At 33.9% G+C, this 27,840-nt stretch overlaps 7 protein-coding genes across 10 annotated transcripts; 2 read left to right on the top strand and 5 right to left on the bottom strand.

Annotated features, from left to right (window-relative positions):
- On the bottom strand, positions 1-12,942 carry LOC132696132 (methylcrotonoyl-CoA carboxylase subunit alpha, mitochondrial). 3 transcript variants are annotated; one of them, XM_060660764.1, is made up of 11 exons: positions 12,379-12,942; positions 11,832-12,018; positions 11,554-11,771; positions 10,771-10,919; positions 7,306-7,538; positions 7,072-7,255; positions 6,813-7,013; positions 4,000-4,121; positions 3,082-3,382; positions 356-549; positions 1-303 (listed from the first exon to the last, which is right to left on the bottom strand). In XM_060660764.1, the coding sequence occupies exons 1-11, from the start codon at positions 12,423-12,425 to the stop codon at positions 7-9; spliced, it is 2,133 nt and encodes a 710-aa protein (XP_060516747.1). In that variant the 5' UTR covers positions 12,426-12,942; the 3' UTR covers positions 1-6. The 3 variants fall into 3 exon arrangements, with proteins under 3 accessions (XP_060516747.1, XP_060516748.1, XP_060516750.1); XM_060660765.1 differs by having other exon boundaries at positions 11,832-11,944; positions 12,379-12,499; XM_060660767.1 differs by having other exon boundaries at positions 11,832-11,941; positions 12,379-12,455.
- Positions 12,943-13,083: 141 nt separating this feature from the next.
- On the bottom strand, positions 13,084-16,253 carry LOC132696133 (transmembrane 9 superfamily member 2). The gene is made up of 5 exons (XM_060660768.1): positions 15,838-16,253; positions 15,512-15,776; positions 15,146-15,449; positions 14,778-15,087; positions 13,084-14,659 (listed from the first exon to the last, which is right to left on the bottom strand). Exons 1-5 carry the CDS (start codon positions 15,958-15,960, stop codon positions 13,697-13,699), a joined length of 1,965 nt encoding a protein of 654 aa, XP_060516751.1. The 5' UTR covers positions 15,961-16,253; the 3' UTR covers positions 13,084-13,696.
- A 277-nt stretch (positions 16,254-16,530) lies between these two features.
- LOC132696134 (large ribosomal subunit protein uL10m) lies at positions 16,531-17,661 on the top strand. The gene is made up of 3 exons (XM_060660769.1): positions 16,531-16,702; positions 16,756-17,265; positions 17,315-17,661. Exons 1-3 carry the CDS (start codon positions 16,681-16,683, stop codon positions 17,524-17,526), a joined length of 744 nt encoding a protein of 247 aa, XP_060516752.1. The 5' UTR covers positions 16,531-16,680; the 3' UTR covers positions 17,527-17,661.
- LOC132696135 (uncharacterized) lies at positions 17,571-18,672 on the bottom strand. Of its 2 annotated transcripts, none has more exons than XM_060660770.1 (3): positions 18,424-18,672; positions 18,147-18,373; positions 17,571-17,744 (listed from the first exon to the last, which is right to left on the bottom strand). In XM_060660770.1, the coding sequence occupies exons 1-3, from the start codon at positions 18,665-18,667 to the stop codon at positions 17,571-17,573; spliced, it is 645 nt and encodes a 214-aa protein (XP_060516753.1). In that variant the 5' UTR covers positions 18,668-18,672. The 2 variants fall into 2 exon arrangements, with proteins under 2 accessions (XP_060516753.1, XP_060516754.1); XM_060660771.1 differs by having other exon boundaries at positions 17,608-17,744; positions 18,347-18,373; positions 18,424-18,667.
- Positions 18,673-18,808: 136 nt separating this feature from the next.
- LOC132696136 (small integral membrane protein 8) lies at positions 18,809-19,191 on the bottom strand. Its single transcript, XM_060660772.1, has 2 exons — positions 19,017-19,191; positions 18,809-18,964 (listed from the first exon to the last, which is right to left on the bottom strand). The coding sequence occupies exons 1-2, from the start codon at positions 19,113-19,115 to the stop codon at positions 18,809-18,811; spliced, it is 255 nt and encodes an 84-aa protein (XP_060516755.1). The 5' UTR covers positions 19,116-19,191.
- A 115-nt stretch (positions 19,192-19,306) lies between these two features.
- On the top strand, positions 19,307-26,687 carry LOC132697151 (kinesin-like protein KIF23). The gene is made up of 8 exons (XM_060662443.1): positions 19,307-19,971; positions 20,111-21,920; positions 22,553-22,717; positions 22,962-23,358; positions 23,422-23,970; positions 25,049-25,253; positions 25,534-25,819; positions 26,111-26,687. The coding sequence occupies exons 1-8, from the start codon at positions 19,403-19,405 to the stop codon at positions 26,567-26,569; spliced, it is 4,440 nt and encodes a 1,479-aa protein (XP_060518426.1). The 5' UTR covers positions 19,307-19,402; the 3' UTR covers positions 26,570-26,687.
- Positions 26,688-26,974: 287 nt separating this feature from the next.
- On the bottom strand, positions 26,975-27,569 carry LOC132696750 (succinate dehydrogenase assembly factor 4, mitochondrial-like). Its single transcript, XM_060661758.1, has 2 exons — positions 27,348-27,569; positions 26,975-27,298 (listed from the first exon to the last, which is right to left on the bottom strand). Exons 1-2 carry the CDS (start codon positions 27,412-27,414, stop codon positions 27,051-27,053), a joined length of 315 nt encoding a protein of 104 aa, XP_060517741.1. The 5' UTR covers positions 27,415-27,569; the 3' UTR covers positions 26,975-27,050.
- Positions 27,570-27,840: the final 271 nt, after the last annotated feature.

Genomic DNA, 27,840 nt, shown 5'->3' with positions numbered 1-27,840 from the left:
TTTATTTCACAAGTTCTGGTCAAATTTTATAATAGCCGCGTCTTTATTAACACTATCCCCGACATTGTGCAGAATATCGGATATTTTCGCGTCCCTATTGGCTTTGACCACGTGCTCCATCTTCATGGCGATCAAAACAAATAGAGGGTCGCCCGCTTTCACATCGTCTCCAGCTTTAACCAGGACTTTATCCAAAATCCCTGGCATCGGCGCTACTGCCCTGTCTGCGAAACCTGAAAATGACTGGGAATCTTCCTCAACCATGAACAGTGGCAACGGATAAGAAAACTCCGTTTTGCCGTCCTAAAAGCATTGGTTAAACGATCAACCCATGCGCAGAATTTATGTGCTATACCGATCCAAATAGTGCAAGTATTTGCTCGTTTCCGAATACGTTTACGGTGGTCTTAAAACCGTCCAACGTACAGTGCAGTAAAAACTTATTATCGCCCAACTCCAGTTCGGCGGAAACGTCCATCCACGAATTGCCGTCATCGCATGAGACGGAATATTCTTCGTCTCCCAAAATTTTTACTTTTACGATATAGTCTGAAAAATGTAAGTATGAAAACCTGACCAAGCAGTGCGCTAGAAATTCTGTCAGTAGAATTTTCAAAATTTGGGTCTTGACGTGCGTAGATGGCACTTTTCTGTTTGAAACGTTAACTTTAATATGTACGTAAGTGAAAATTGAATGTTTCTTGTCATTGCATGCATATCATAAAATACTTAAGAACTTGGGTAATTTGTTACGTTGGCGGAAAAACGAGGAAAAACCAAAAAGCATTATGGCCGCACAAAAAAAGTTTAGATTGATTTTATCTATGCACGAAGAAATATGTTCTAAGGAATATTATTTGAGAGTTCTCCAAACGATATACCGTTTTTGCTACCTTTTATGGTTTTGACTTCGGAATGAGTTTAAAACCATTAGCGCCATTCTCTTCAGCGCGCGTACCACAAACCACGGCAGTATTTAAGATGTTAGCCGACAAGAACTGTGCCGTGAGGACTGTTGTATTTTGACAGTAGGGAAATTTTCTTTGATTAATTTGATAAAATATTAATTCATATTAGTGTGGTTTTTATAAATCTTCCTAAAACAGTCCCTATTTGAAGTAGCACGATTTCAAGTTGAATTTGCCCATTCGATAGGTTGATCTCCAATATTAAAAATTCCTACTAAATCTTATATAGATAATTGATTTATAATGGAGGTTTTCCCGGTTTGCTATTCGTTGATTTGTGGGGGTATTTTCTTTGCCCTCGAAGCTTTGGAGTTATTTCTATTTCTAGTAATTACCAACTTAGTGGTATTCAATTGTTTTTCGAGACTGCGAGGTGTGCCATTTTTATTGCGGTACCATATACATTTTATTACAATTTATTTCTTACTAAATAGTAACATTATTCAATATTGTTAGTCACTTGCGATGTCCAGAAACGAAGCCGTTGAGGTTGTGGTCGATGACGTAATTATAATTTTAAATGTGTTTCTGTTTTTCAAATCGACGTCTGGGGAAAGAGGAGCCACAAAATTAACGCTCGAGGCGCCACAGCACGTGACAGTTGTGAATGGTGTCCAAAAACGCGGATCCCAAAAATTATACTTGACATGCCGGAATAGTGAAACGGTTGATATATGATGCGTATCAGAAGAATATTGTTTTAACAATTAAAACTTGACCATTGCCAAAGGAGTTTGCGTGCGTTTGTACGAAGAACTGGTTTTTATTACAAAACCATCAATAAGAGACAAGTTTTGATGGAATCAAAAAGAATTTCGGAGTCGAGGATAAGATATTTGAGAGATATCCAAGAATTTCGTGCTAAAAACGTCCCCATCATATATTTAGATCAGACGCTGGTTTGATAGCTACGGTACCGTTAGGAAAGAATAGACTGCAGAAAATGAGGCAAACCAATTATCATACTACATGCGGGTTCTGAAGCTGGTTGGATAGATAAAACTTTGTTACTTTCTGCAAAAAATGTCAAAGCAAAGGTTGACTATCACGAAAACATGACAGTAGAAAAATTGCTTCCCAATATTCCATCAAACAGTGTTGTCGAGATGGACAAAGCCAGCTACCATTTTGCACAAGCTGAAAAAATACCAAATAACTTTTTTTGATAAATATTCTAACATTGTTTAATTATTTTAAAAAAGTATATCTTTTGGAGAACTCTATATATACCAAGGGGACAATGACGGTCATCTAAGGGATGGAAAATGTGGAGAAACGTCTGTGTGTTTATTACCTTTTTGGTAACTTTTTCGATATTTAATTTAATGAAAATCTTCAAATTATTTGTGTTTTTTAGAATAGGCCGGATTTAAAAATAAATATGATGATCAAACTAGCAAAAAACAACTATCAAAAATGGATAGATAGCATTCTTCAAGATTACGCAAAACATCCTTTCATAACAATAAATTATAATTATCCTTTCTAAAATTTACATTTACGCAAGAACTATCAGAGGAAATGGCATTCCCATGGTTCCTTCGTTCAAAATAACTTAAAAGAACGTTGGAAACACATTTTTTATTCTATCGCGGTCAAGACCCACACGTCATTCCGTGGTGCAAGGACTATATCAGCAGTTTAGATAAAACTGTGAAGTAAATACTCAACTCAAAATGTGGGAAACTTTTGAATGAAAAATGTTGTGTAAAGCCCGATTCAGGTATAAAAATTCGAGTATTCTGCTGCCCTATTCTATCCTATAGTGACAAGTGTGCATCAACCAAAGACATTATATCTTACAGCAATATAACAAATATTTACGAATTGTTTGGTTTCCACGAATGTGGCAATAAAACGTATTTTCCATGATTTTGTTCAGGCGATAACAGCTTTCAGTTTAAACTTTGCGATGCTAATCCATACACTAAACATTGAAAACCCATATTAAATAACTGTAAAAAGAAACACTAAAATCGCAAAAATCGTTAAATCGCCAACGTGCTTCAAGTTTATACGCATCGTAGCAAAATGCGCCAAACATGTTCATTATGAGCTTGTCGGGTGTCTTGGATATAATGTCTTTGACTTTAACTTTTCGCCATGACTTTACCAGTTCCCTTAAATTTTAGCTTGACATCCCGGACGTGTACATAATTCACTCGGAAATTAGACTCCAATACGAACGGATTAAAAGAGTCGTTCCTTCGGGCGGCCATTTCTTTTTCTCGGTTTTTGTCGAGTAAAATTGTCGCGAGACCGCCCTGTATGAGTTGTATTTTCGTCGGAGTCTCGTCAGCGAACAGCGACTCATTATGGTCCTGTATAAAATTGGTATGGACGCTCCCAGCTTCGAACTCGCCATGCTTCGAAAGATCCAGCAGGAAATTAACGTTTGTTTCGAGGCCTGCAATCTAAATAACAGCCATGCGTATTTATGGATTGTACCATGAAGAGGATATAGGCCATTCGGGCCACGCCTTTTTTCTCTATTTTGGTATCTAGGAGCTTAAATTATTTTTTTCCATTGGAATGCAAGGAGCAAGAACTAAGCAAAGGCGACCAAACGTGCCAACATACTTAAATGTGACATAGGATATATCTTTGACCCAGGAAAAACTACTTTTTGGTTAGTATTTGCTCCGTAGTTACTAAATGGCAAATATTGGATCCGCAATGAGCGTTATTTTAAGTCTTTATTCATTTAACTGTAAATAAAAATTCCATAAGATAAATATGCGAGAGGGTAGGCGACCTTGCTTTAACTAACGACTACGTCGGCAACAAGTACGCCTAAATGAATCTTTCTATACTAAGAGCGGAACGCAGGGTCTTTTTACAGCAGTCGTAAAAAAAAACAGGTAAAACGTCAGAGATCGTGATTTAAATGCCGTCCGCAGCAATGGAAAACCGAGTGTCCGTTCTTATCTTTGTTAATGTTCGGTGATGGTGCCAGCACGAAGGAGAGAGAGAGGGAGAAAAACTCAAAACAAGAAATTTATAAAAAGTTACTGATTTTTTTAAAACTTACATTATATTCACCCAACTTCGACCTCAATTTAAGCAAAGCTTCAAGCCGGTCGTTTCCCCAAACAACTAACTTTGCTATCATCGGGTCATAATGCACAGACACCTCGTCTCCTTGTCTGACACCTAAAAGTAGAAATAACCAAATGGAGATAAAAGATAACGTCCTTTTTATAAATATTCGATTCTAATACTATATTTCATATCAATTGCATATATTTTTCACATCCTTCTAAATGAAAAAAAATTAATTGGCCATTCTAGAGTGCAGGACTTTATAATTAACATGTACTCAAATCCAGTGTCCCCATAGAAAAGTGAAAAATTAACTAAAATAAGTTTTTGTTATTACTATTTACTTATAATTTGCATACGAATCTTGTGAAGGTTTTAAAATTAAAAAACCGGTAAATGTTCAAAATTTCAAGGGCCACATTTTTCGATGGTATTTAAAATGAAAAGAAAATCAATCGATTATATTTTAAAAACTAACCAAAACTAACTAAACTACCAACTGAAATCTGGGCGTTTTTCAATTTTTGGATATTCTGAAAGTTGCCCATTGACATTAAAACATTATCAGTGCCCTTTTCTTAGTCAAAATAAAGATATTTTATAAATCTCCATTTTCTCCAAAAATGAATACAAATTTCTTATTTTATTTGTAAATCACAGTTGTAGAGAAACTTTAGCTTAGAAGTTTACAAAAGCTAAGACCAATTTAAAATAACTTAAAAAATACGAAATAGAAGAACAAATTAAAATTTGATATTACTAAAATTTTATTTTAGTATTTTAGATCACTTAAACAACACCCTGTATAAATTTTCAGAAGTATTGACAAAATTATAGTCATTCTAAAACACAGAACATAATAGTTACAAACAGTAAAAAGAGTTTAATTTTAAAATGTAGAAATAAAGAATAGAAATAAAGTTCACTAGTTTCCTCTCCGTTTTCGTTTGACAATATGTAAAACATCATACATGGTAAAGAATGAAAAATTGCTATAATATATATTTTTTTAATGTATTCAATATTTTCATCCAAATCAGAAATTCTCATTAATAAAAAAATTGGCGGAAATTTGAAATGGCCGAAAAATGCGCCATATCTCCGTGAAGATATCGCCATACGGGTTTTGTACATTAAATATTTCTCAAAAATCAAGTCCTACTTTAGAAATGCCGTTTCTCTGCTAAAACTATCCAATTATGACCACCTTGTAGACAAATAAAAAGTACGCATACCGAAATAACTATTTCTAGTCCTGATATAAACCGAATAAGTGATAGATTTTACCAATTCGCATACTAGTCACAAATTCAGAATATTTTAAATTTGCGAAAGCACTGGGGGATTTTACGAATTTAAATATTTAAGTACGAATTTGGCAAATATAGAAAATAATTATTATTACACCTATATATTAATAATTATGGACTAATTATTAGTTGAAGAAGAATTGAACAAGAAACGAAGTTTGGTCCGATTAGTTTTTATTAGTTTTTTACCTTTTCTTTATTTCTTCATTTTAAATGATTCCCTTCTGTGTGAAAATAACAACGCCGCCTGGGTGCAATTTTTACCCTACTTTATTACAGGGTGCGTACGGTATTTAAGGCCATCCATATACGTGGCTGTAATTTGTGGAGAGCAATTTTTTTTTCTTAGATCATCGATAGAGGACCATAACGCTAGAAATTATCGTCGCTATATGCGCGAAACACACCGATTTAGAAATCTCCAATTTTCTCAACTGCGTTCGATCATTCGTACGTAAGGTTCGTCGCGAATTGGAAGCATCATCTGGCGATGTAGAAAAAACGATGCAAAACGCAAAATACATTACAAACGTTCGGACACTATCAGAAATACACAATTTGCCCGACAAGTGCAACAGATCGTTGACGAAATCCCTTCAAAGTCCATGAGTGCCAATGCGAGAAACCTTAATGTCTCTGAGGGTCTAACCGCCGAGTTGTCCACGAAGACTTCCGCTGCAAGTGGTACGTTATGCGCAGAGGACAGCTTATGTGGGCACAAACTCAGAATCAGAGACTTATTTGAGAAAAACGTCTCTTGAACAAGCTGATGCACTCTGTAGTTCCTGACATGTTATGGTTTTTTTCTGACGAATTTTGAGCAAGGCCAAAAGGTCAATCGGAGAAATGGCAGATGGTTATGCTCAATTCCCACAGAGGTTCCCCGTGTTATGAATACGAAGTTTCCCTAAATTGTCATGGTTTTAGCAATTGTGAGCAACGAAGGGCATGTTATGCTACCTCACTTCTTGCAACAGGAGATTCGGGTGAATGCTGCCGCCTACATCGAGGTTTTGGAAACAGTTGTGAAACCCTGAATCGATAGTGTCCGTGAGGGCAGACCATAGGTATTTCTAGCAAGACCCTGCTCGTGTACACAAAGCCATGGGGACACAAAATTAGAAGGCCGAAAATTTTTATGACCACATCACTCCAACTGCCACCTAGCTCCCCGGATCTTAATCCCCTTGATAATTCGTATGGGGCGCAGTTGACCGAGAGACCAATAAACATCCCCATAACACTATTTCATCACTGAAGGATACTATAAAACAGTCGTTTCCTTTCTCGGATTTTGTCAGTTATTGCCGCTAATGGGGATTTTCTTGAATAATTATATAGTCTAAGAGTCAATTAACGGTATGTAAAAATTTCATGGAATTATAATAAAGTTTGCAATAAATATGAACAAATTAATTTTAATATCAATATGTCCTCAAATATCTTACTCACACTGTATCTAATAGTTCATGCGATAGCTATTAAAACGTACCAGTCTCAATTCTGACATCATCTTGCGGTTTGGGAGTACTCAAATATAATAAAGGACCGGCGCCCGGTAAAAATCCACCGCGAGGATCTTCCGCGTAAATACGAGCCTCGAAAGCATGACCTTTCAACGGAATCTCCTCCTGCTTTAAGAGTAGCTTTTCGCCGGAAGCGATCTTTATTTGCCATTCGACCAAATCGACTCCTAAAACCAAATACCAAAAACGGTTTAAGAATTAAATAGCACCGAAGGGATTGTTTACCGGTAATCATTTCGGTAATGGGATGTTCCACTTGCAGTCTGGTATTCATTTCCATAAAATGAAAACTGTGGGAATTTCGATCCAGAATGAACTCCACGGTACCCGCACCGACGTAACCGACAGCCTTGGCCGCCCGCACGGCGGCATCTCCCAACTCTTTCCTTAAATTCCAAGACAAGCCTGGCTGCAAAAGAAGTTTACGCTTCCAGAAAAATCAATTTTCGTTTTAGTTACCGCAGGCGCTTCCTCGATTATTTTCTGATGTCTCCTCTGGACAGAACAATCTCTCTCGTACAAGTGTACGACGTCGCCGTAACTATCGGCAAATACCTGAACCTCTACGTGTCTAGGTTCGGCAATGAATTTTTCGAGGAGCACGACAGAATCACCAAAAGCTTTTTGGGACTCTGTTCTCGCTGATTCCAGAGCGTCTAGAAACTCCTCTTGGCGACCGGCTATTCTCATACCTATAGGAACACTTGTAAGTTGAAGCGACTCTACGACCTCAATTTTGTTTGCAATGACACAAGATATGTAATGAGACATCTCAAATTTCTAGACAAATACATTTACATCTCCTCGCTCAACAAACGTTCAAGATGCTTTTAATAGATGTTTTTAAAATTTAAATTCATTGACAGGAACAAAATATTTTTTTAATCTAATTTAATATTGCTGCTTCCTAATCTATACCCAATTATGCTGATCACGCATACGTGAAGTATCAATTTCAGACGTCAGCTTTGTTAAACACGGCTTTGGGAATAATTGCAGAAGATTTATTATGATGTTCTTACGTTCGTTTGCATGCTGTTTCGCAAAAATACCAAAAACTAATATTGTCAGGAAAATTAAAGCCTGTAACATCCTTATAAAACTCTGCAGAAACTCGTATATTAAACACAGACTAAAGTGTCGTTTATAAAACTTGTTGCGTAACATACTATTAATACACGCTTTGGGGATAATTGCAGTAGATTTATGATGGTGTAAATGTAACTCTTCAGACACTCGTTTATTTAAACACTCGAGACTAAAGTGTCATTTATAATACTTGTTGCATAACATACTATTAATATATGCTTTGGGGATAAGTTCAGTAGATTTAAGATGATGTTTTGACGTTTGTTTCAATACTGTTCTGCAAAAATACCAAAAGCTTAATGCTGGCAGGAAAATTATAGCATGTAACACCCTTTGTAAACCTCTTCAGACACTCGATTATTAAAGACTCGAGACTAATGTGTCCTTTATAAAACTTGTTGCATAACATACTATTAATTCATGATTTTTAGCATGCTCTAGTTTTGGGAGGAAAACATTTAACTCAATTTTATAACATATTATTTTAGCACTCTGCTAGAGTACTAACGAAGTTTTTTTTTAATTCCTAGATTATATTTTTATTATTAACACTTTATACAATAACAGATTTAAAAACCGTTCAGTTATATAAATATCAGTATCAGCACACGTTATTATTGTTTATTTAGAAACCAATAAGAATAATTTTCAAAGATGACATGGGCCATTAATTTTTTTTAATTAATCTTTTTCTTATGATAAACAAAAAATCTATAAATCTCATTATTATTAGTTTAATTCTGCCCTAATTTCAATGAAATTTAGTGGCTATTTAATCCTTTAATCCTTAATCCTATCCAGAACTAAATTGCAACCCAAGTTGAAAAATATATATTGGAAAAAACTATTTAAATTACATTAACAGGTATTACAAATCACAAATATTCATAGAATTAATTAAAATAATAATAAATTACCTTTATTTTCAGTAGTACCTATTCCTAGTAAGTTGTATTTAAAAAATTTCGTTTTTTTATTTCGTATTGGATACTTATGCTTTATTGTATGTTACAACAAAGTTTACAGAATAACATATTTTATGTTTCGCTCAGTTGTGTTCTTTTTTTTAACGACCTCTTCCCCTCACTATAACACATTAATTAAAACGTATTAATACAAAAATTCTCTGCAAAAAGACATAAATAAACATCGCTGAATTTCTATTAAAAAATTCAGAGGGTAAGAAAAAAAAGTTAATGATGGCGCCTTGAAATGAAATATTGTACAGTTAAAAAATACAATGGAAAAGAGCTTTCTAGAAATACTAAAAGGATGTCGAACTTCCATTGTCTTTATTTTTAACTTACATAACGTTTCGGACAGTTGTATCACTACCCATTATCAAGTGTATACTAAACTTAATTCTAAGGTTACACGGTTTATACACTAGGCGACGGCGCTCATCCCTGAAGGAGGCGGGTGTAGTCAAGCATTCAACTAGAACGCCAGCATTGGTGCGCCTTATTAGAAGTTGCCAAATTGTTGGTATATCCACGCCTGGATTTCTGAAGATGTTCTCATTATTTCTAATCAAAACTGCTTCTTTAAATTTTCGCTTTCTCCAATGCTGCTCTCTGTGAACAACCCGCGCTCTGGACCATTGGATGTTGTGTTGTTTGGTCCACACATGTTCTGCGATATCTGATTTTTGCGTTTCACCCTTCATTGTATGTTTCTTATGTTCTTCAACTCTTATTTTTAAAGGTCGTTTGGTTTCGCCAATACATGACTCTCCGCATTCACAGGGTATCTGGTAGATACACTCTCTCTCTTGAGTCGACGTTTCTGGCTTTGTTTTTGTGAGTACACTTCTTAATGTTGATCCAGATTTAAATACAGTTTTAACTTGATATTGTTTAGCTATTCGCTTAATCTTTTCTGATATTCCATTCACGTATAGGTTCGTCAACCAGCAGCTTAAGTACATTTCTCCTTTAAATCGTCCAGCCACTTGTAGGTAAAACTTCTTCGTTTGTAAAAAAACTCCGGGCAGTTGGTAAGTAGATATTCTAAAAAACGTGAAACTAGATCCTTCAGACAAGTTTATTAGCTTTGACGTTGAAAGTCTATATACCAACGTGCCCTTGGAGGAATAGTTAAGTATTGTCGAGGCTGGACTAAGAAATGATACAACCCTACCAACCGATAGACAGCTAGACTCTTTTCTCAATTATCTTAATTCTTTGCGAACATCAATTAAATTTACTATTAAGAAAGAAAAGAACGGCTGTCTACCGTTTCTAGACGTCCTAGTAAGTAGAAATAATGGTTCTATTAACACATCTGTATATAGAAAACCTACCCACACAGGACCGTATCTAAGTTTTGAGTCTAACCATTCTGAAGCAACCAAACTAGGAATAATTAAAACACTGTGTAAAAGAGCAATCACAATATGTAGCGACCAAGTATCTCTCGATGCCGAATTGAACAATATTAAAAAGGATTTGCTTCAGAACGGTTACTCCGAAAAATCTATAAACAAAATAATAACAAACTGTAAGCGGGAAACAACACCGGAACCATGTGTTCTACTTGAACAACATCACGCTTGACTACACCCGACTCCGTCATGGATGTGTGCCGTCGCCTAGTATATAAACCGTGTAGCCTTAGAATTAAGTTTAGTTTACACTTGATAACGCGTAGTGATACAATTTTCCGAAACGTTGTGTAAGTTAGAAATAAAGACAATGGAAGTTTGACATCCTTTTAGTATTTCTACTGAATCAGTGTCTACCACCTTCAAGCAAACGAAAGAGCTTTCTAGTTTTAATACACTCAAAAGAAAATGAAAAACAATTTTTTTGTTCGCATTTTATATTGAACACATACCTTTTCCTCCACCGCCTCGAACAGCTTTGATCATAACGGGAAATCCGATCCTTAGAGCTTCTCGTTCGAGATTTTCGTTGCTTTGGTCATTCCCGTGGTATCCTTCGATTACTGGCACTCCGGCTTGAGACATTATACACTTCGACGTGCTAAAAGTAGGCTTCAAACGACACAAAATTTCATTCGTTATATTAAATTTAAAAAAAAATGAAAAGCATTAATTTGGAGCCTGCAGTTTATAGAAATCTCGCTCCGTTTTAGAAATTATAGGGTAATGTATATTCTATGTATACGTATATATGAAACAATCAAGAAAAACTCAAATTGTTGTTGGCATTTCGAAAGTTGCACAAGATAATAATATGGTTTTCGCCATTTGTTTTAATAACTAAACCTTAATTAATGATTAAAATTAACTCAATAGTGTAAGTAAAGCGGAGTTTTTCCTCACGATTGAGAAAAGTTAACATTTCTTCGCACGTGAGAAAAAATACTGAAACATATGAAGTTGCATACTACGCGTACAATGGTGTCACTTGAGTCCAGAATCCCAAGTATTTAAGTTGTTAAAAAAAAATTGTCTGTTCAGTGCGGTCAAACAAATTTTTAATACAACTGAGCAAAAAATATAGAATGAGCGCATGTGCCAACCGGAAAAGAAAGAGAAGGCCATTGCTTACGTGCGCTATTCATTTTTTAAACTTTTTTCTATATCTTGAAATTAAAATATACTAAGAGTTGCGAATTATGGGAAAACACCGATAATAAACATGTGTTTACTACCTTTTGATTCCCATATCACGAATAGCTGAGGCAGGAGGACCGATAAATATAACTCCCTGCTTTTGACAAGCCTCCGCAAATTCAACATTTTCAGACAAAAACCCATATCCTGGATGAATTGCCTGGCAATTCGCCAACCGGGCGACTTTTAAAATTTCATCTCCTCGCAAATAACTTTTGGTGGCTGCTGCCTGACCAATGTGAAAAGCTTCATCAGCCTGAAACGTGTAATAGGACATTCCTGATATAATACATTATGGCTACACCATTTTCATTACCATATAAACGTGCAAAGCTTTTGCATCAGCATCGCTATAGACTGCTACAGTTTTGACTCCCAACCGTTTCGCCGTTCTCATGACCCTGCACGCTATTTCACCCCTATTTGCTACTAAAATTTTGTTTATTTTTCTTAAGGTACTCTTCCATCTTACTATTTCGCAAAGTCGTCGATAATTGCTAGAACTACATTTTCAGAATAAAATTTCCCCTATTATTTGAAAGGAAACGAAAATTGACAACAATGCCAGTTTTCTACTGGACTATATCCATAGATAAGAGGCTTGAACGAGTATAGCCCAAGTCTATTTAGTCCAAGCACAACAATTATGATTACTTATGCGAAGGTACTATAATAAGATCATACTGAAGTTGACAATGGTGAACGAGGACAAAATATCGATTCGTCATTGTTTAAAAATAATTTTAGGATACCACTAAGTACCATTAACAGAACAGAGAGAGGTTATGTCACTGCGGTAAAAACAAATATAAGTTCTGAATAAAAAAAATAGCAATCAATTCAAAATATAGATATATCCTCACCATCTAATAAGTGGTACAAAATTGGGATACATCGCACCTAAATACATGTACGTCGTTTAAGAATGATAATGATCAATTTCTTTTCAAATGACAACACGAATAAGTAATTCTTATCGTACTAGTTGCGAAGGCTTGACCTTCAAATGGCTTTGTTGTTTTCACAAACTTAAGCCTAAAGGGATCGAATACTTGTTACAAATACGCTATATATTTTTTTTAAATTAACTTTTTTTTTGCTGTATCTATTGACCATATATGACTAATACAAAACGTTTTAAGTGTGTGGACGACCTTGTCTAAAAAATAAATAAAAGTGCAAGATAGGGTTTCAAATTTATGTGGAAGCTCGAAAGATCATTTCCTTAAAGGATGTCACAGTTTATGGAGCCTATAAAACAGCAAATAAAAAAATCAAAACGCTAAACCTCCTTGTTGGCGTCATAAGACAGTAAATAAATAGAAGCGTTCAACGTAGGAACGAATTGGATTTGCAATTAGTTTTTTAGTTATCCCTTATTGCGAAGTTAGGGTATAGTATTGTGGCAGTACAAATACAATTACACAGGCGTCCAAGAAAGTACGAATGTCGCAAAAAAAACTCACAGAAAATGGTTTTACCTTTCTGTTTTTCTTTTTTGCGCAATTGAAAATGCTAGTGTAGAACTCGAGTCATTATTGGCATTACTTTTTAAATAAAACTAGAAATGAATTTGATAAAAACTAATTTTATATTACAGAAAAGTTACAATCTAATATTTTACATTTGCATCACAAAACTTAGAGAATCAATTCGATTCAATCTTCAAACTCAAATCTTCATTGTGCAAAAAAGTTACATAATAATAATTTTAACACTCATAAAGGGAAGTGTGAAGACAATTCACAAAATGAACATGAAATTCATACTCAAATCCGCCTTCGAATTAACTCTTTACATTTTATACCGCCAAATTTTGTTTAATCGATCGTTGAAGTGACGACTTTATAGAATAAATATAGAATAGCATAGAATAGACTGTACACGCATTTGTTAGCCTCTGTAAATCAACACTTGCCAAGTGCATAACAAATGTGGTTAGAAGTCGCAGTTTTTAGAACCTGTAATTTTTATGAATTAAATATTAAAAATAAACAAATATTTTTTGAACAAAATGAAAAACATATGTTTCAGTTTGTTTACCCAAGTTTCAAATCACTTTCATACTTTTATTAATTTTTTTTAATGTTTAAACATTTCCTCCCATACATACTTCTTTAAATTCAGATAACTGAAGAATAAATTAACAATACAGCAAATGCCAAAAGGCAAATAACTTCTTCAATCTACCTTCACTACACTATAAATTTTTCTTATAAACCAGAAACACGCGAAAAACCCTATGGTACCGGTGAGCAAATTAAATAAGAAAACCATGATTAGAGTGTAGCCGAAATACAACAAACCTGAAGCAAAATCTTCTATTTGAAGTTTGGTATAGAAATAGTGATAGCAATAGAGGAACAAGTACACTGCTGTGAAACCCGAAGTCAAATATGAACGCCACCACCAATGGTAATCTTCAGCGCATAAGTGAAAATAACAAAGTAGTATGGTAGTTTCGGCACAAGTAATCACCAGTATGATGAACACCAAAAATAAAAAGCCGAACATATAATACATGGCCGACGACCATATTGAGTTCAAAATGAAAAATAGTTGAATGAAAATGCAACCGAAGGGTAAAACTCCCCCCATTATTATCCCAGGAATGGGTTCAGTATATATAGACTGTTCTGGAATCAACCGAGGGATTTGGTTTGTTCTGACAGGATGTTCTAAGGCGCGTTTTCGGAAACCAAAAAAGGCACCTATAAAAGTTAAAGGTACCGAAACCAACCACCAGAGAGCTAAAAGACCAATTAGAGTACTAAATGGTATTGCCGCAGAACTCCCTTTAGCCCAAAATACTAGATTCATTATAAAGAATAAACCAAACACTATTCCGGTCGCCAACATTGAGGTTAGCAGCACATTGGATTTCCACTTTTCTCCACCAAAGCTTTTATATATTCTAGCAGAAACATAGCCGGCAGGTGAGCCTAAGAGAACATACAACACCATGGAGCAAGTCATCAAAGCTCCTCGATTAGCAGGACTTAAGAATCCCAAACAGGCGAATGCAAGTGTGACAAGAGTCATGCAGAAAACTTGGACACCAGATCCAAGCAGGACCGAGAGCAACATTCCTTTTCGGGGTGGTCGAAATACATCACCATGAACAAGTTTCCAGCCAAACTCCTCCTGCAAAAAACATGTTTTTTAATCTTAAGCATTCTCCTTTCTTGAAACTTACAAAAGGGATCATCACATGAAAAGCAAATAGAGATAAAAATATTACTAATAATAAAAATAAGCTTACCTGTGCATCCTCTCCATTATCAATCTGATTATATCTGGCAATATCTTTATACAGGGTTCTCAAGAGAATCATTGCCACCATTCCAGACAAAAATAATACAATAACCAAAGAATTCAATATACTGAACCACTGAATATTAGTATAAGGCTGAGACTCTAAAATATAATCCCACCTTGATGACCACTTGACCGAATTATTTTGGACGAACATCACTGAATATGTGTAAGTTATTTCTAATTCTTGATCTTTTCCTAAAGCATCATTTGGTAACCTCAATGGATTTGAGTTCCTTGAGCATTTATCACTAGAACTAGTATTGACATTAACAAAGTATTATACCAGGTTGAAAATTTGTGAAGATAACTTACTCCTTATGATCAATTGTCCTAGGAATGACTTTAATAGAAATAATTCTGCCACCATTGCTACCAAATCTGCTACCCCATTCTTCTTCTGCCCCTGAATGATAAGTTATAATCAAATCCACATGATTATAAATAAAATATGAATCTGGTCCTTCAATTTCTGGGGTACAGGTTGTGCGTCCATTCTTGGAATAACAACCCATTTGAAAACCTGGGATGCAAACGATTTTGCCTTCTCTATTTAGATAGCAACTTGTCACTGGCATGTTATCAACAATCCAATGATGCTTATAATTTAAACCTATACCTAAAAAATTTTAAAAATCACAAATTATGATGCAATGTGCAATGTGCAAGACAACAGTTTACCTTTCCTCAATGTTTTCAATTTTTCAATGTCCTCTTTATTATTTCCCTTGTACTTCTTTTTGCATACTTCAACACAAGAGACATTTTTCATAAATTCAATCAAATAGGGAGAAGGGCGTATTCTTTCCCCAAATACAACTTGCCCTAAATTTTCAACTGGGGAAGGTGAATCATCTGGAGGTAAACAAAAATCAAAATAACTATATTCATAAGGGATAGCAGATGCTTCAGTGTTGAGGCGATTTACATACAATTTCACCTCAGCCTATAAATAGAACCAATTATAATAAATTTGTAGATAAGTAAAAATTATTTAGATGACTAACTTTACATCCCTCTATTTCATCCTCTTTCCTACAAAAATTGACGGGTGCTAATCCAGGCAAATAAAATGAATAAACAGACACAAAATTTAATAAGAGAATAAAAGCTGCATTAAGGTTTTGCATCTTAATTGTGGGAGGATATTTTTTAAGTTCTTCGTATCATTTAAATCCTAAATTCAAACAAAAGTTTTAGAGAATATTCACACGTAGCACCGGAAAACGTCACTATCAAATCTCGCACAGTTGCTGGGTACAATACCAATCACTGCTACTTCTTGATGAATTCCAAATATATCTACCGACAAACTACGGATTCAACTTATCAGTATATTTCACTACTAAAATAGATTTTTGCTCAATATTATGGCAAAATGCTACGTCTGACGGTCATCTCATTTCTGATTAATCATAGAATCATTTTCAACCGTCAACACAGAGCACAGACACACACACACAAAACAGTAAGGTGAAACCATTGATAAAATAATTGCTGTAAGATGTGCACAATTAAAGGGATACAATTTTTCATAGCGTTCCCAAAGTAAACATTTTATATTATTCCGTTAGATACATTGTAATTATCTCGCTTTTAATTTCGTTAGATTTACAGGGGTTTTGAGATGGGAACAGAAAACAAATTGCTTACAGTAATCGAATTTTGCACATAAAATTATTTCAATTTTGTTCCGATCCGTCCCGTCTCTCCGGTGGGATGTATAAAATAATAGTATGCGCTTAATTTAAAACAATGGTCTGAAAGATACCTTACGGTGGTCCATGGCTAGTAAAACAAATAATAGCTTATAACCATATAACCTATAATAATTTGGTAGTTTTTTAGCTATGGCGTTAATGTTTTGTAAAGGTACTTTTCCGCTTAAACAAAGTTGAATTTAAAAATTATAATTTTATTTTTAGCAATATGTGAAACAATTGCTCCTTTTAGACAAATCAAAAGGTTTAAATCAAAAATAAATATTCAGAAACCCAAACCACCACATTTTGAAAAGGCCAAATATTTAGCTCTGGCGAAACCTTGGTTCTTAAGTCAGAAGAAAAATAAAACTTCGCAAGAATTATGCGGAAATGTTCAAAAACTTGCAATTAAGAAGGACGAACCAAATCCATTTCAAAATATAATTGCAAAGGAATTGTATGGTTTGTTTGCAGAGTCTAAGCTAATAGCATTTTGTCATTACAATCCGATGACAAGCAATCAGAAATTCAAAGCTAATATTGCATTTAAAAAGGAACAAATGCATGCCAAACAGTATGGCAAAAAAACTTTAGATTTAGCTTTGAGTGGTACTGCATATGAAAAAGTTTTGGACTTTTATGTCTCTCATAATATGATTATACTGAGCCCAGAACCTAATATTAAAAAATTGTTAAAAATTTTGAAAAAATTTCCACAACTAATTTTGTTAGGTAAATATTAAAATAAATGTCATGCAAATTCTTAATAAAATAATTTTAGCTGGGATATATGAAAACCGCTTAATTAATAGAGATGAATTAACTTACTACAGCTCCATACCAAATATTCAAGCTGCACAAAGTGGTTTGGTGCAGACATTGCAACAAGCTGGTTCACAACTCGTCAGCAACTTGAATCAGCATCAAATCTCACTTGTTTCCAATTTAGAAGAAAGAATTAAACAACTGAAGGAAAAACCAGGGCAAGACTAGATATAATAGATATCCAATACAAAATAAATATTTTTATTTCACTTTCATGACTTTTCTTCTGTGGTACTTGCCTTCAATGTACAAAAGTTGAAACATAAAGTGAAATTTGGTAGACACAAATATCTGATTAAAGGTAAATTTCGAATATAACTTTGGTAGAAAAATTCCATCAGATCCTTTGCATCTTTTAAACTGAAAATGTTACTATTTGGAGGGAACTGAAAATAAAAAAATCATTACTTGGCAATGTATTCGGTGTCCCATTTTTGATGGATCTCCATTATTAATTTTCTTTTTCATATGCTTTGGAACAGCTATTGTCAACCTTTTATTTTAATGGCAATACCTTATTTTTCTGAATAATTTCATATAGAAATTGACTGTTGTGATAAAAATTACCCACTTTTTTAAGGTAATCGCAAAGCTGAAACCATTTAATTTGGGTTTCAAATTTTTGAAATTGGTGGGGTTTTTTTTGGCACACCTGAACTATTAAGTTTCCCAAAGAACCATGTATCCAAACAAAAACAAAGCTATTCTGTTTGTCTGATACTTTTCATTTATAACAACTGAGGTGGCTCAGAAATGAGACACCCTGTACACTTATAATAAATAGTTACTGGCAAAGTGTGACACATTGTGTGCTCCTTAAAAAATATGTAAACTGTCTCCGGTGGCATATTGAATGAACTGGTAAAATACAAGTGGCTCAAATAAAACTGAGATAGGGTGGCTCCGGATTTTTCAACATCAAAGTTGTGATCATTACAAAATTTGTGAACACTGACCATCAGCTCTACGAAAACAGTTTTAGCATTACCTTTGACATTTTGCTTTAGTGTGCAGCCTAAAAATTTTATAAGTCACATTAAAATTTTTAAGTATGTTCTATCTTACCAATAAATTTTTGAATTGCTTTGTATTCACTTAATTTCAAAAATACTTCCACATCGTTTTTGCCTAAATAATCCCATTGGGAAAGTTTGGGTTCTCTAATACTTGCATTGATTGCATTCAAGGCCCACAGCTTGTGTTTAGTAATTATATTTATTTGTGGATGTATCAAGTAATCTTCCAATTTAGGCACATAAGCAATGTTAAGTAAACATGAAATCTGCTTGGAGAGAGTTTCTCTATTCATGTTATAAATGCTTTAATGTCAAAGTCGAAATGCTAATTATTCTTCATTTATATGTGCGAGATATTGTTATTCAAAGATATATATTTTTTGCGAATAAGATATACATAACATAAACATACTATTAAAGACTAGTAGCATATCTTAATCCCATCTAGATCTTTTTTTTACAAATTCTTCAGACCCATCTTCTTTAACTGCACCATAGTATCCCAACCCTTCATATTTTTTTCTCATGTACGCTATGTAAGCTGCACATCCCACAATTGCAATCAGCCCGAAACCCATTATAAATACATTCTAAAATTAAATTATTATCATTTTTAAAAATGAACCTATTGGCGATACACACCGGTTTCGTATACAGTTCGAAATTAACGACCCGAAAGAGACTCGTTGTTCTAACTGATCTTAAGCCATCACCTGGAGTTGGTTTATTTTCCTTGGACATTATTAATTAAAATTAAATTTTTACAGATATTTACTTATAATTTTCACAAACATACTTAAGATCCAACGTTTTTACAATTTATGGCCAAGGGTGTTGGGGCAATACGGCCAGCTTTCTTTTAGTTGCATGCGAATTGTTTTCGACAAGAAAACGAAACGGTTAAGAAGAAGAAATATTCTGTGCATGTGATTCTTGTTTAAAACGAAAATTCGTTACAATTTGAGTTTTTATAACTGACATTGAAACGAATTTTTGCTTGTGAAACGTTTAATGTGTTTTCAACAATAATGAATAGTGGCAATAAATATACACCTGCAACAAAAAAGCTAAAAAGGGAGAAGACGACACTCTCCAGTAATTCCGACTCCGATAAAGATCCAGTACAAGTTTACTGTCGATTACGACCTTTAAAAGATGGTGCCGAACCGTCGCCGTTTATAAAATTGATTTCGTCAGAAACACTCGCGCTAATCACTCCCTCAGAAATAAGAGGAACTAAAAAAGAAATGCATTACAAGTTTAGACACATCTTCACTGCTTTTTCGACGCAACAAGAAATATTCAGTCATGTAGCTTATCCATTGTTAGAAGATTTGCTTAATGCTAAAAACGGCTTACTGTTTACTTACGGGGTTACCGGTTCCGGCAAAACACACACAATTACTGGAGATTATGAGAACCCGGGAATATTGCCTAGGTGCATCGATACAATCTTCAACACTATTGCAGAATATCAAGCTCCAAAATATATAATAAAATCTGATAAAATGAATGGATTTGAAGTGCAGTCTGAAAACGATGCAGTTCAAGATCGATTTCAAGCTGTTCGACATGTACCTAGAACACCAAAAGTTAGGTAAATTTCTTGCACTGCTTATTAAATGTTTTTCCCAAATATATAGATGCCAAAATTCTGGGCTATTATAATATTGTTAGTTTTTTTTTTTGTTTCATAGATTGTGAATTAGTGACATTTGTTTAATTGCTAATTTCAGGAAACTCAGCGACAAAATATCCTACAAAAACGATGGCACTAAAATCCACAACATTGATGAGAACAACCTTTATTCGGTTTTTGTCAGCTATATTGAAATATATAATAACAGTGTATTCGATCTCCTGGATGAATCATCTGGGAAAAGCTTGCAAAACAAAATACTGCGTGAAGATTGCCAAAAAAACATGTATGTTAATGGGGTTGTGGAGGTGGAAGTAAAAACGTCTCAGGAAGCTTTCGAAGTTTTTCAGGCTGGTCAAAACCGTAAAAAAATGGCAGTGACATCTTTAAATGCAGATTCCAGCAGAAGTCACTCAATTTTTAATATAAGAATTGTTCAGCTTGAACAAGTATCCCTGAATTGCGATGGAAAGCCTGCAGTTCCAACAGATAATGTAATAAAAGTTGGACAACTTAGCCTTGTTGATTTGGCCGGTTCTGAAAGAACTAACAGGACAAACAATACTGGTATTAGACTTAAAGAAGCTAGTAGTATCAATAATTCACTTATGTCCCTAAGAGCTTGCCTTGAAATTCTTAGAGAAAATCAAAGGACAAAAAGTTATCGCTTAGTTCCATACAGAGATAGTAGATTGACATTCTTGTTTAAACATTATTTTGAAGGAGATGGATCTGTTAAAATGATTGTATGCATAAATCCATCAGTCGGTGATTTTGAAGAGAATGTGCAAGTTTTGAAGTTTGCAGAAATGACTCAGGATGTTAAGATAAAAAAGCCAGAAATAAAATATACACCTTTAAGAAAGCAATTGAAAGTCAATAAGGAAAATATACATTCAGTAAAAACAAAGATAGGTTTTTCTGACAGGTCATTACCTGATATTCCGATTGTTAAATTTAATTTTGATGATTTGGGTGAGTGTGAGCAAAGGATTGAAAATCTGGTTAATATTTTAAAGTTGCGTAAGCAAAAGGTTAAGGATTTAAACAAAGATATAGAGGAACGACAAGCAGCAGTTAGGAAAAGAGTACTGGAAATGAACCAAGAAAATGTTCTCAGCAAAGCAGAAATTGGGAGTTTGAAAGCTATTGTACAAAAAGAGAAGCAAAGATGTCGTAATTTACAAATTAAAATGACTGATTTAGAAACGGCAAATCAAGAGGTTCAGTCTAAAAATGATAATCTCCAGGAAATAATTCGGTCATTGCAAAACACCATTACTGAGAAAGACTTGAAAATAAATCAAAACATTTTAGAAAAGGAGAAAACCAAACAAAAACTTGCTTTGGCTAGTGAAAAGATGAACCAAGAGTTAGATTCCAAGCTAAGAAGGCAAAGGGAACATCTTAATGCTGCCATGAAGGCGAAAGATGAAAAGTTGAGAATTGTAAAGGAAATAATTGAGAGTGAGATGCCACCTGTAGAGGTAAATAGTACAAAAGCAGAACCGGAAAATGTTAAAACACAATCCCTTCAAACTCCATTATCAAAATCATCAATAACAACTCCACAACGTAGGAATATGCTGGCTACATCTACACCGAGACCTAGAAGGTCAAGATCAGCTGGTGAAGTCTGGTTGGAACATAATGCAATTAAACCTTGTCCTTTAGGTACTGTTTTTCAACCGACTATGAAGAAAAGAAAATCAGTTTCAAAATTAAGTAAAGCAACTGATGTAACAAATCCAAAACAAAGCAAATATTGTCTGATTGCCCAAGAACCTGATACTGAAGGTGAAATGGAAACGAAGATGTATAAAGGGGACATTGTTCAAACTTGCGGTGGTGGGGCGCAGGTGATTTTTAATGATGTTGAGAGACTAAGGCAAGAATCACCTACCAGAGCAAATCACTAATTTAGCCATATGATAATGTAAACTCTTAAGTCGTAATATTCTTTTGTATATTTTTAATTTTTATTATATAATGGGAAACCATTAGTTCTTAGATATGGGTTGTGTTTAATTTAAATAAATCGCCAATAGGCAAAATATTTAATTTTTATTGTTTTATTGTGAATAAATAAATTCCTAGTCAAAAATAATAGAGTAATTGCCTAAAATGTGATATTTTAGTAAGATAGGAATCTTATTTTCATTTACCACATATGAAACCAGAAAACGACTGTAGACGACATTATCCAACATCTTTATTGTTAAACTAGGTATAATTTTATTCTTGCAATATTATAAATTTTCTCTAAAATATTGAAAATTGTTAAATGAAAAAACAATGCTAATCCGTACCTGTCCAATTAATTAATGACATCACGAATTCATGGCGTCCTACTAAATATTGTCGGAAAATGATCCTTATGTTCAAAGCCCATAAGGCTCGGGGATGTCGGCCATTTAATTTGTGTAACTTCACAAAACGCAGTTTACCCACAATCGACCAGTGGAGGAAAGGAAGCTATTTACGGTAGTTGGTTGAATGTATACACATTATTTTCTTCCAAAATTTGGGCTAATACTCAATTGTGATGGAAGTTAAAGTGGATACTGTAGAAATTGATTTAAATAAAATTTGTAGAATTTGTTTGAACGAAAGTACTGATATGAGATCCGTGTTCATACCAGACGAATCAACAGGGCAGGCTATAGTCCTCGCAGATATGCTTATGGGATTTGCAAATGTCCAGGTAGGGGATGATTTAAAAAAAAATACCTTTAAGTTAATACCACACGTACACGGTATCTTTAGTGTAGTCATCATTCTTATTAATATCAAATATTAAGAACACAGGTTACCTTTATGGACATCACAGCAAAAAGTTGTTAATGTTTGATCAATTAAACAATTTTCATATTAATAGTGGACCACTTTGTATTCACTGGCAGATGGTTAAAAACAAAAAAAATACATTTTTGCAATTATTGTATTAGGTTGAAAATGAAGATGGACTTCCTGGCTTGTTATGCATCCAATGTATTCATCAAATGAGCAGGGCCTATTCTTTCAAGCAGTTATGTGAACAATCAGATTCAAACCTTAGACAGTATCTCGGTAAACCCGCAAAATCAAAAAACACATGCAAGGCAGAAGACAGCACAACAAATGAAGATTTTCCATCAAATTTGCTCTTAGACAATTTTGGATTAGAATATTCCTCAGACGACAGCGAGGATGATTTCAAAGAGGATTTGATTTTGTTGACAGCTAATCTTCCAGAAAATTCCACAGATGAGAAAGTGATAGCTCAAAAACAACTTTTGAAGGCAACAAAATTGCTTAAAAGTAAATCGAGAAAGAAATTACTAACAAAAAATGGAAAGTTAAGTGGTAAGTTGAAACTTTTTAGAATTGACTGAAAAATCAATTTTTTTATTATTTTTTTGTTTCTAGCATTGTCATTAAAAAATATTAAGCGCAACACAAATCAGTGCAATGTGTGCAAGAAGCAGTTTGTCAATTTAAAATCATTTCGTAAACATTTACGTAGTCACATTGATGATCGACCATACAAATGTAAATTGTGTCCGAAAAGTTTTACTGAAGACAATTACCTAAATAATCATATGAGAACGCATATCCCTGATGAGCAAAAACCGCACGAATGCAACATTTGTCAAAAACGCTTTATCCATTCTACATTATTAACCAAACATATGTTGAAACATTCTGGTGAGAAGCCGTTTGTGTGCAAAATTTGTAATAAAGGTTGCTATGCTGAGAATAGCTTGTGGAAACATATGAAAATACATGAGAAAAAGGAGGGAGACCCGGCTTTACTAAAACATATCTGTGATTATTGTCGAACAGAATTTCCTGATGCCCAAACACTATCAGTACATATCAAACAACATACAGGAGATAGACCTTTTTTGTGTAATATTTGTGGAAAGTGTTTCCCTCAAAGGTTTAATCTCGATTTGCATATTAGAACCCATACAGGTAAGAACTCAATACAAACTTGACTATTTGTGTTTTAAAAATTTTAATGAGATTTTGTTGCACAACCAAATGACTTAGACAGTACCTTCGCTAGAATTCTTTGATGTCTAAAAATGAAAATTAACCTCCCCATATAAAGTCTTACATTTTGTATTTTTAAATTTAGAAATTGTTAAATTAAAATAGCATTTCCAAAATTAGGCAGTGTGGTTATTTAAGTTGATATTTTTAAAAAAATAATTTGACAACAAAAATACAAATTTTGAAAGTTGATAAATGTTTGATGAGTATATTAAGTGGTCTTAGAACGGTTGCTACAGAGCATGCAGAATATACAAAATATTAATAGTTTTTTGTTTTGTATTTACCTGATGCGTTCATAAATAAAATTTATTCTAATGATATTAAAATAATAACTGGCATTGTAATTTTTAATAAATGTAGCAACTTTGTAGATTTTTGAAAAACAAATGTTTTAGCGAATAGAAATAAACTCTAAAAAAATAATAGTAATTTGTAGTTGAGATTTGTATTTGTAAGGTCCAGAGCTGTTTGATTTTTTCTCGTCCCTCTCTTATCACAGAATAACATCTATTGCTCTCCCTTCCTGGAAATTGTATTCTTACTAATGTTATTATTAGAGTTGTGGAATTGACCGTCAATTTTTTTTTTTTCAATTGACCGAAATAATGTTAAAAATATTATGGAATTTATATATTTTTATTTGAATTTATTTATATTGTGCCTAATGTCGCCATCACGTCTTTGTCCGAACCAAATGGAGTCAATATTATTATTTGGATTCCCGGACTCGCTAAGTATCCTATTTACATACTCTTTGAAGAGGGTCATAGGTAAATTGAACATCACAAACGCATAATAAAATGATAGATAACACTCTAGGGTTGTAAGATGTTATTTAAAACCATTTCTAAACTAGTCAATTAAGAAGATCACTAGACATTTAATTATCATTTTTCAAAGTCATAAAGTTTTTTTCTCCGCGAAATATATATTGAATTGAATAAAAATAGTTATGAATAAAATTCTTTAACTGTGTCATTTTTTGACATTTTAGGTGAAAGACCGTTTGAATGTGAAGTTTGTAAAAATGGCTATGTGTCAAAGGCTAGTTTAAAGATCCACATGCGCACTCATACCAATGAACGCCCGTTTGCGTGTGACTTTTGTGGCAAAGCTTTCCGACAATCTGGAGACCTCACAAGTCACAAACGATTGCATGGTACAGAAAAACCCATTGAGTGTGAAATTTGTCATAAACGGTATGTTTTTATTGTGTTTTTAAAGAAACTACTACACTTATACTTTTTATAAAACTTCTAGATTCTTCACGTGTTGGTTTTTGTTGAGTCGTACTAGCTAATGTTTCGCCAATCATCCTGTTGGCTTCTTCGGAGATTCGGTCAATCTCTGAAGAAGCCAACGAAACATTAGTTAGTATGACTCAACAAAAACCGACGCAGCAGGAATCCAGGGGTATTATAAAAAGTATGTTTTTATTGATTGTGGGTCCCCTACACCAGAATTGATTTATTTTTGCAGCTTTACCACTGTTATGAAATTAAAATATCACATGCGAAATCATACAGGGGAACGGCCCTATGTATGTGGTGTATGTAACAGAGGATTTACTGTAAATACAATTCTTTTACGCCATATGCGCGTGCATTCAGGTGAAAGACCGTACGTGTGTGTGACTTGCGGCAAAGCATTCTCCCAGTCCAGTACACTTAATACCCACATGAAAGTACACACATCATCTCCGAAATACACGAATCAGGATGAATCAAGACTGGCCAAGTTTGAAAATACAAATGCAAATGAACAGGTAATTGGTTTACTTCAACATTTTCTATTCTTTATATTGTTGCACTTTAAGTTTCTGCAACTGGATCCTTTAGTGAATTTATTATTTTTGCACTATTTTTCTTAAAATTACAATCGATTTAAACAATTTTAAGATGTCCTGAATATATTAGACCAATCAAATAGAGACGGTCACTCATTTAATGATATAATCTATAGCTAATCGTTGCACTAAACATGACCTAATTACTTTTAAAATGTGAAAGCTGATTCTACGAATTTGGCCTTTATTTAGCTAAGTAATTTGTTACAGAATTTCAATTCACAGCAGCATCCATCTCAGCAACCGCAACCTGCTGCTCCTCAACCTCAACCCCAACAGCAAATGGTTGATCATACGAACCGTTTGATTCAAACTGATACGAGAATGCTGACGACAGAACCAATTAGAATGCTACAACCTGACAATACTAGTCACGAGGTTAAGCTTTTCACAGATACTACACACTTATTGACTGACAATAGAGGCATATTGACAGATAACTCTAGAATATTGGTGAATGACCCTCGTTTGGTGGTTAATATAACTGAACCAGCACGACTGCTGGTAAATGACAATTCAAGGAATTTGATCAATGATAACAGGCTGGTGACAAATGACAACCGTCTTTTGAATAATGTTAATGAGAATAGGCATTTAGTAATTGAAGGAACAAGACTTTTGGCTGATAAATATCTGGCTTATGATCCCTATCACCGCGGACATCTTTAATATATTCTCCGTTTGATTATTTATTGTAATGTTTATAAAATGTACAAAAATTTCCTATTTTGTATTGGCTATTCTATTTTTTAATATAATTTTGGTTAAATAATTTCGTACAATTATCTTTTCCTCTAATATTTAAGAAAAAAAGAACAAAATAGATCCCACATGAAAATCAAAGAAAAAGGGATACAGATTTATAATTTTTAAATTTTGTTCACGTGGGACTCTGCACCTGAAATATTTTTAAAATCTTATACATATTTGATCTACGATTCTCAAATATGTTCCATTTAAAATAAGTAAATGTCTACTTCTGGTTAGTTTTTTCCTACCCTGTCTTATGGAATTATAAAGCAAATACCCTGTGATGAAACTTCCTCTATGATATTATAAAAGGAGTTTAAGAGATAATTTAAACATGTGTTCTCACGAAAAAATATATTTAACAAAACTGATGATAAATCATGACAACAAAAATAATAAATTAAAAGTCAGTAACTCTGCCTTTTCTTTCCCAGTCACCGTACCTGGTAGGTTCAGGCCCTTTTGGACCACCGATTTCACCAGTATGTGGATTAGTATTATGTGGCCATGGTGGCAGTGGTTCCTTCTCCTCATAAGGGTGTTTAGCTAGAGGTTCATCCAATTTACCGATTGGTGTCTTTTCACGTAATTTTTTTTTGAACTCCTGCATTTTTGGACTGAGCTGCTTATCGGAGACATGCCTTATACCTGAAGTTACAGTACATAATGTTATGTATAGGAATCATAACAACTTTACCAATCAGTGCAATAGAGTTATTTATAGGATTCCTGAGTTGTCGAAGCATGCGATTCATAATACTCATTCGAAACTTGTTTTAAAGTATTAGTCCCTGGCTAGATATTTTCTCATTTATTTGTAAAATAAACCTACTTTATTTAAAAAGCAGAACTCCGTTCGTTTTCCCTATAAAACGAAAATCAAAAAATTTTACGTCAATTGACAAACGGTTTTGGTAAGTCTAATAATATGCACCTGCACAGAACATCACATGCTACGTTTCGCTACATCTACTTACTAATTTTAATAAAATTGGTAGATAAAATAATCCGCAACCTTTTCCTGAATTTGTGTCTGAAAATTAACGTAAAGCGTTTGTTTTCATTAATTTATAGATTTTCCATAGATTAAAAATATTTTCTTTCTCTGTTCCATAGTTGGTGTATGTGCCCTTGACTCTTTAAATGTTTGCAGTTTTACTCATGTCAATATCGCAACACTATTGCGATCC

Source organism: Cylas formicarius, unplaced genomic scaffold (assembly GCF_029955315.1).
Source record: "Cylas formicarius isolate icCylForm1 unplaced genomic scaffold, icCylForm1.1 PGA_scaffold_1__22_contigs__length_36826433, whole genome shotgun sequence".
NCBI lineage: Eukaryota > Metazoa > Arthropoda > Insecta > Coleoptera > Brentidae > Cylas > Cylas formicarius.
Note: the sequence above shows the minus strand (reverse complement) of the source record. Positions and strands in the feature narration are given on the sequence as shown.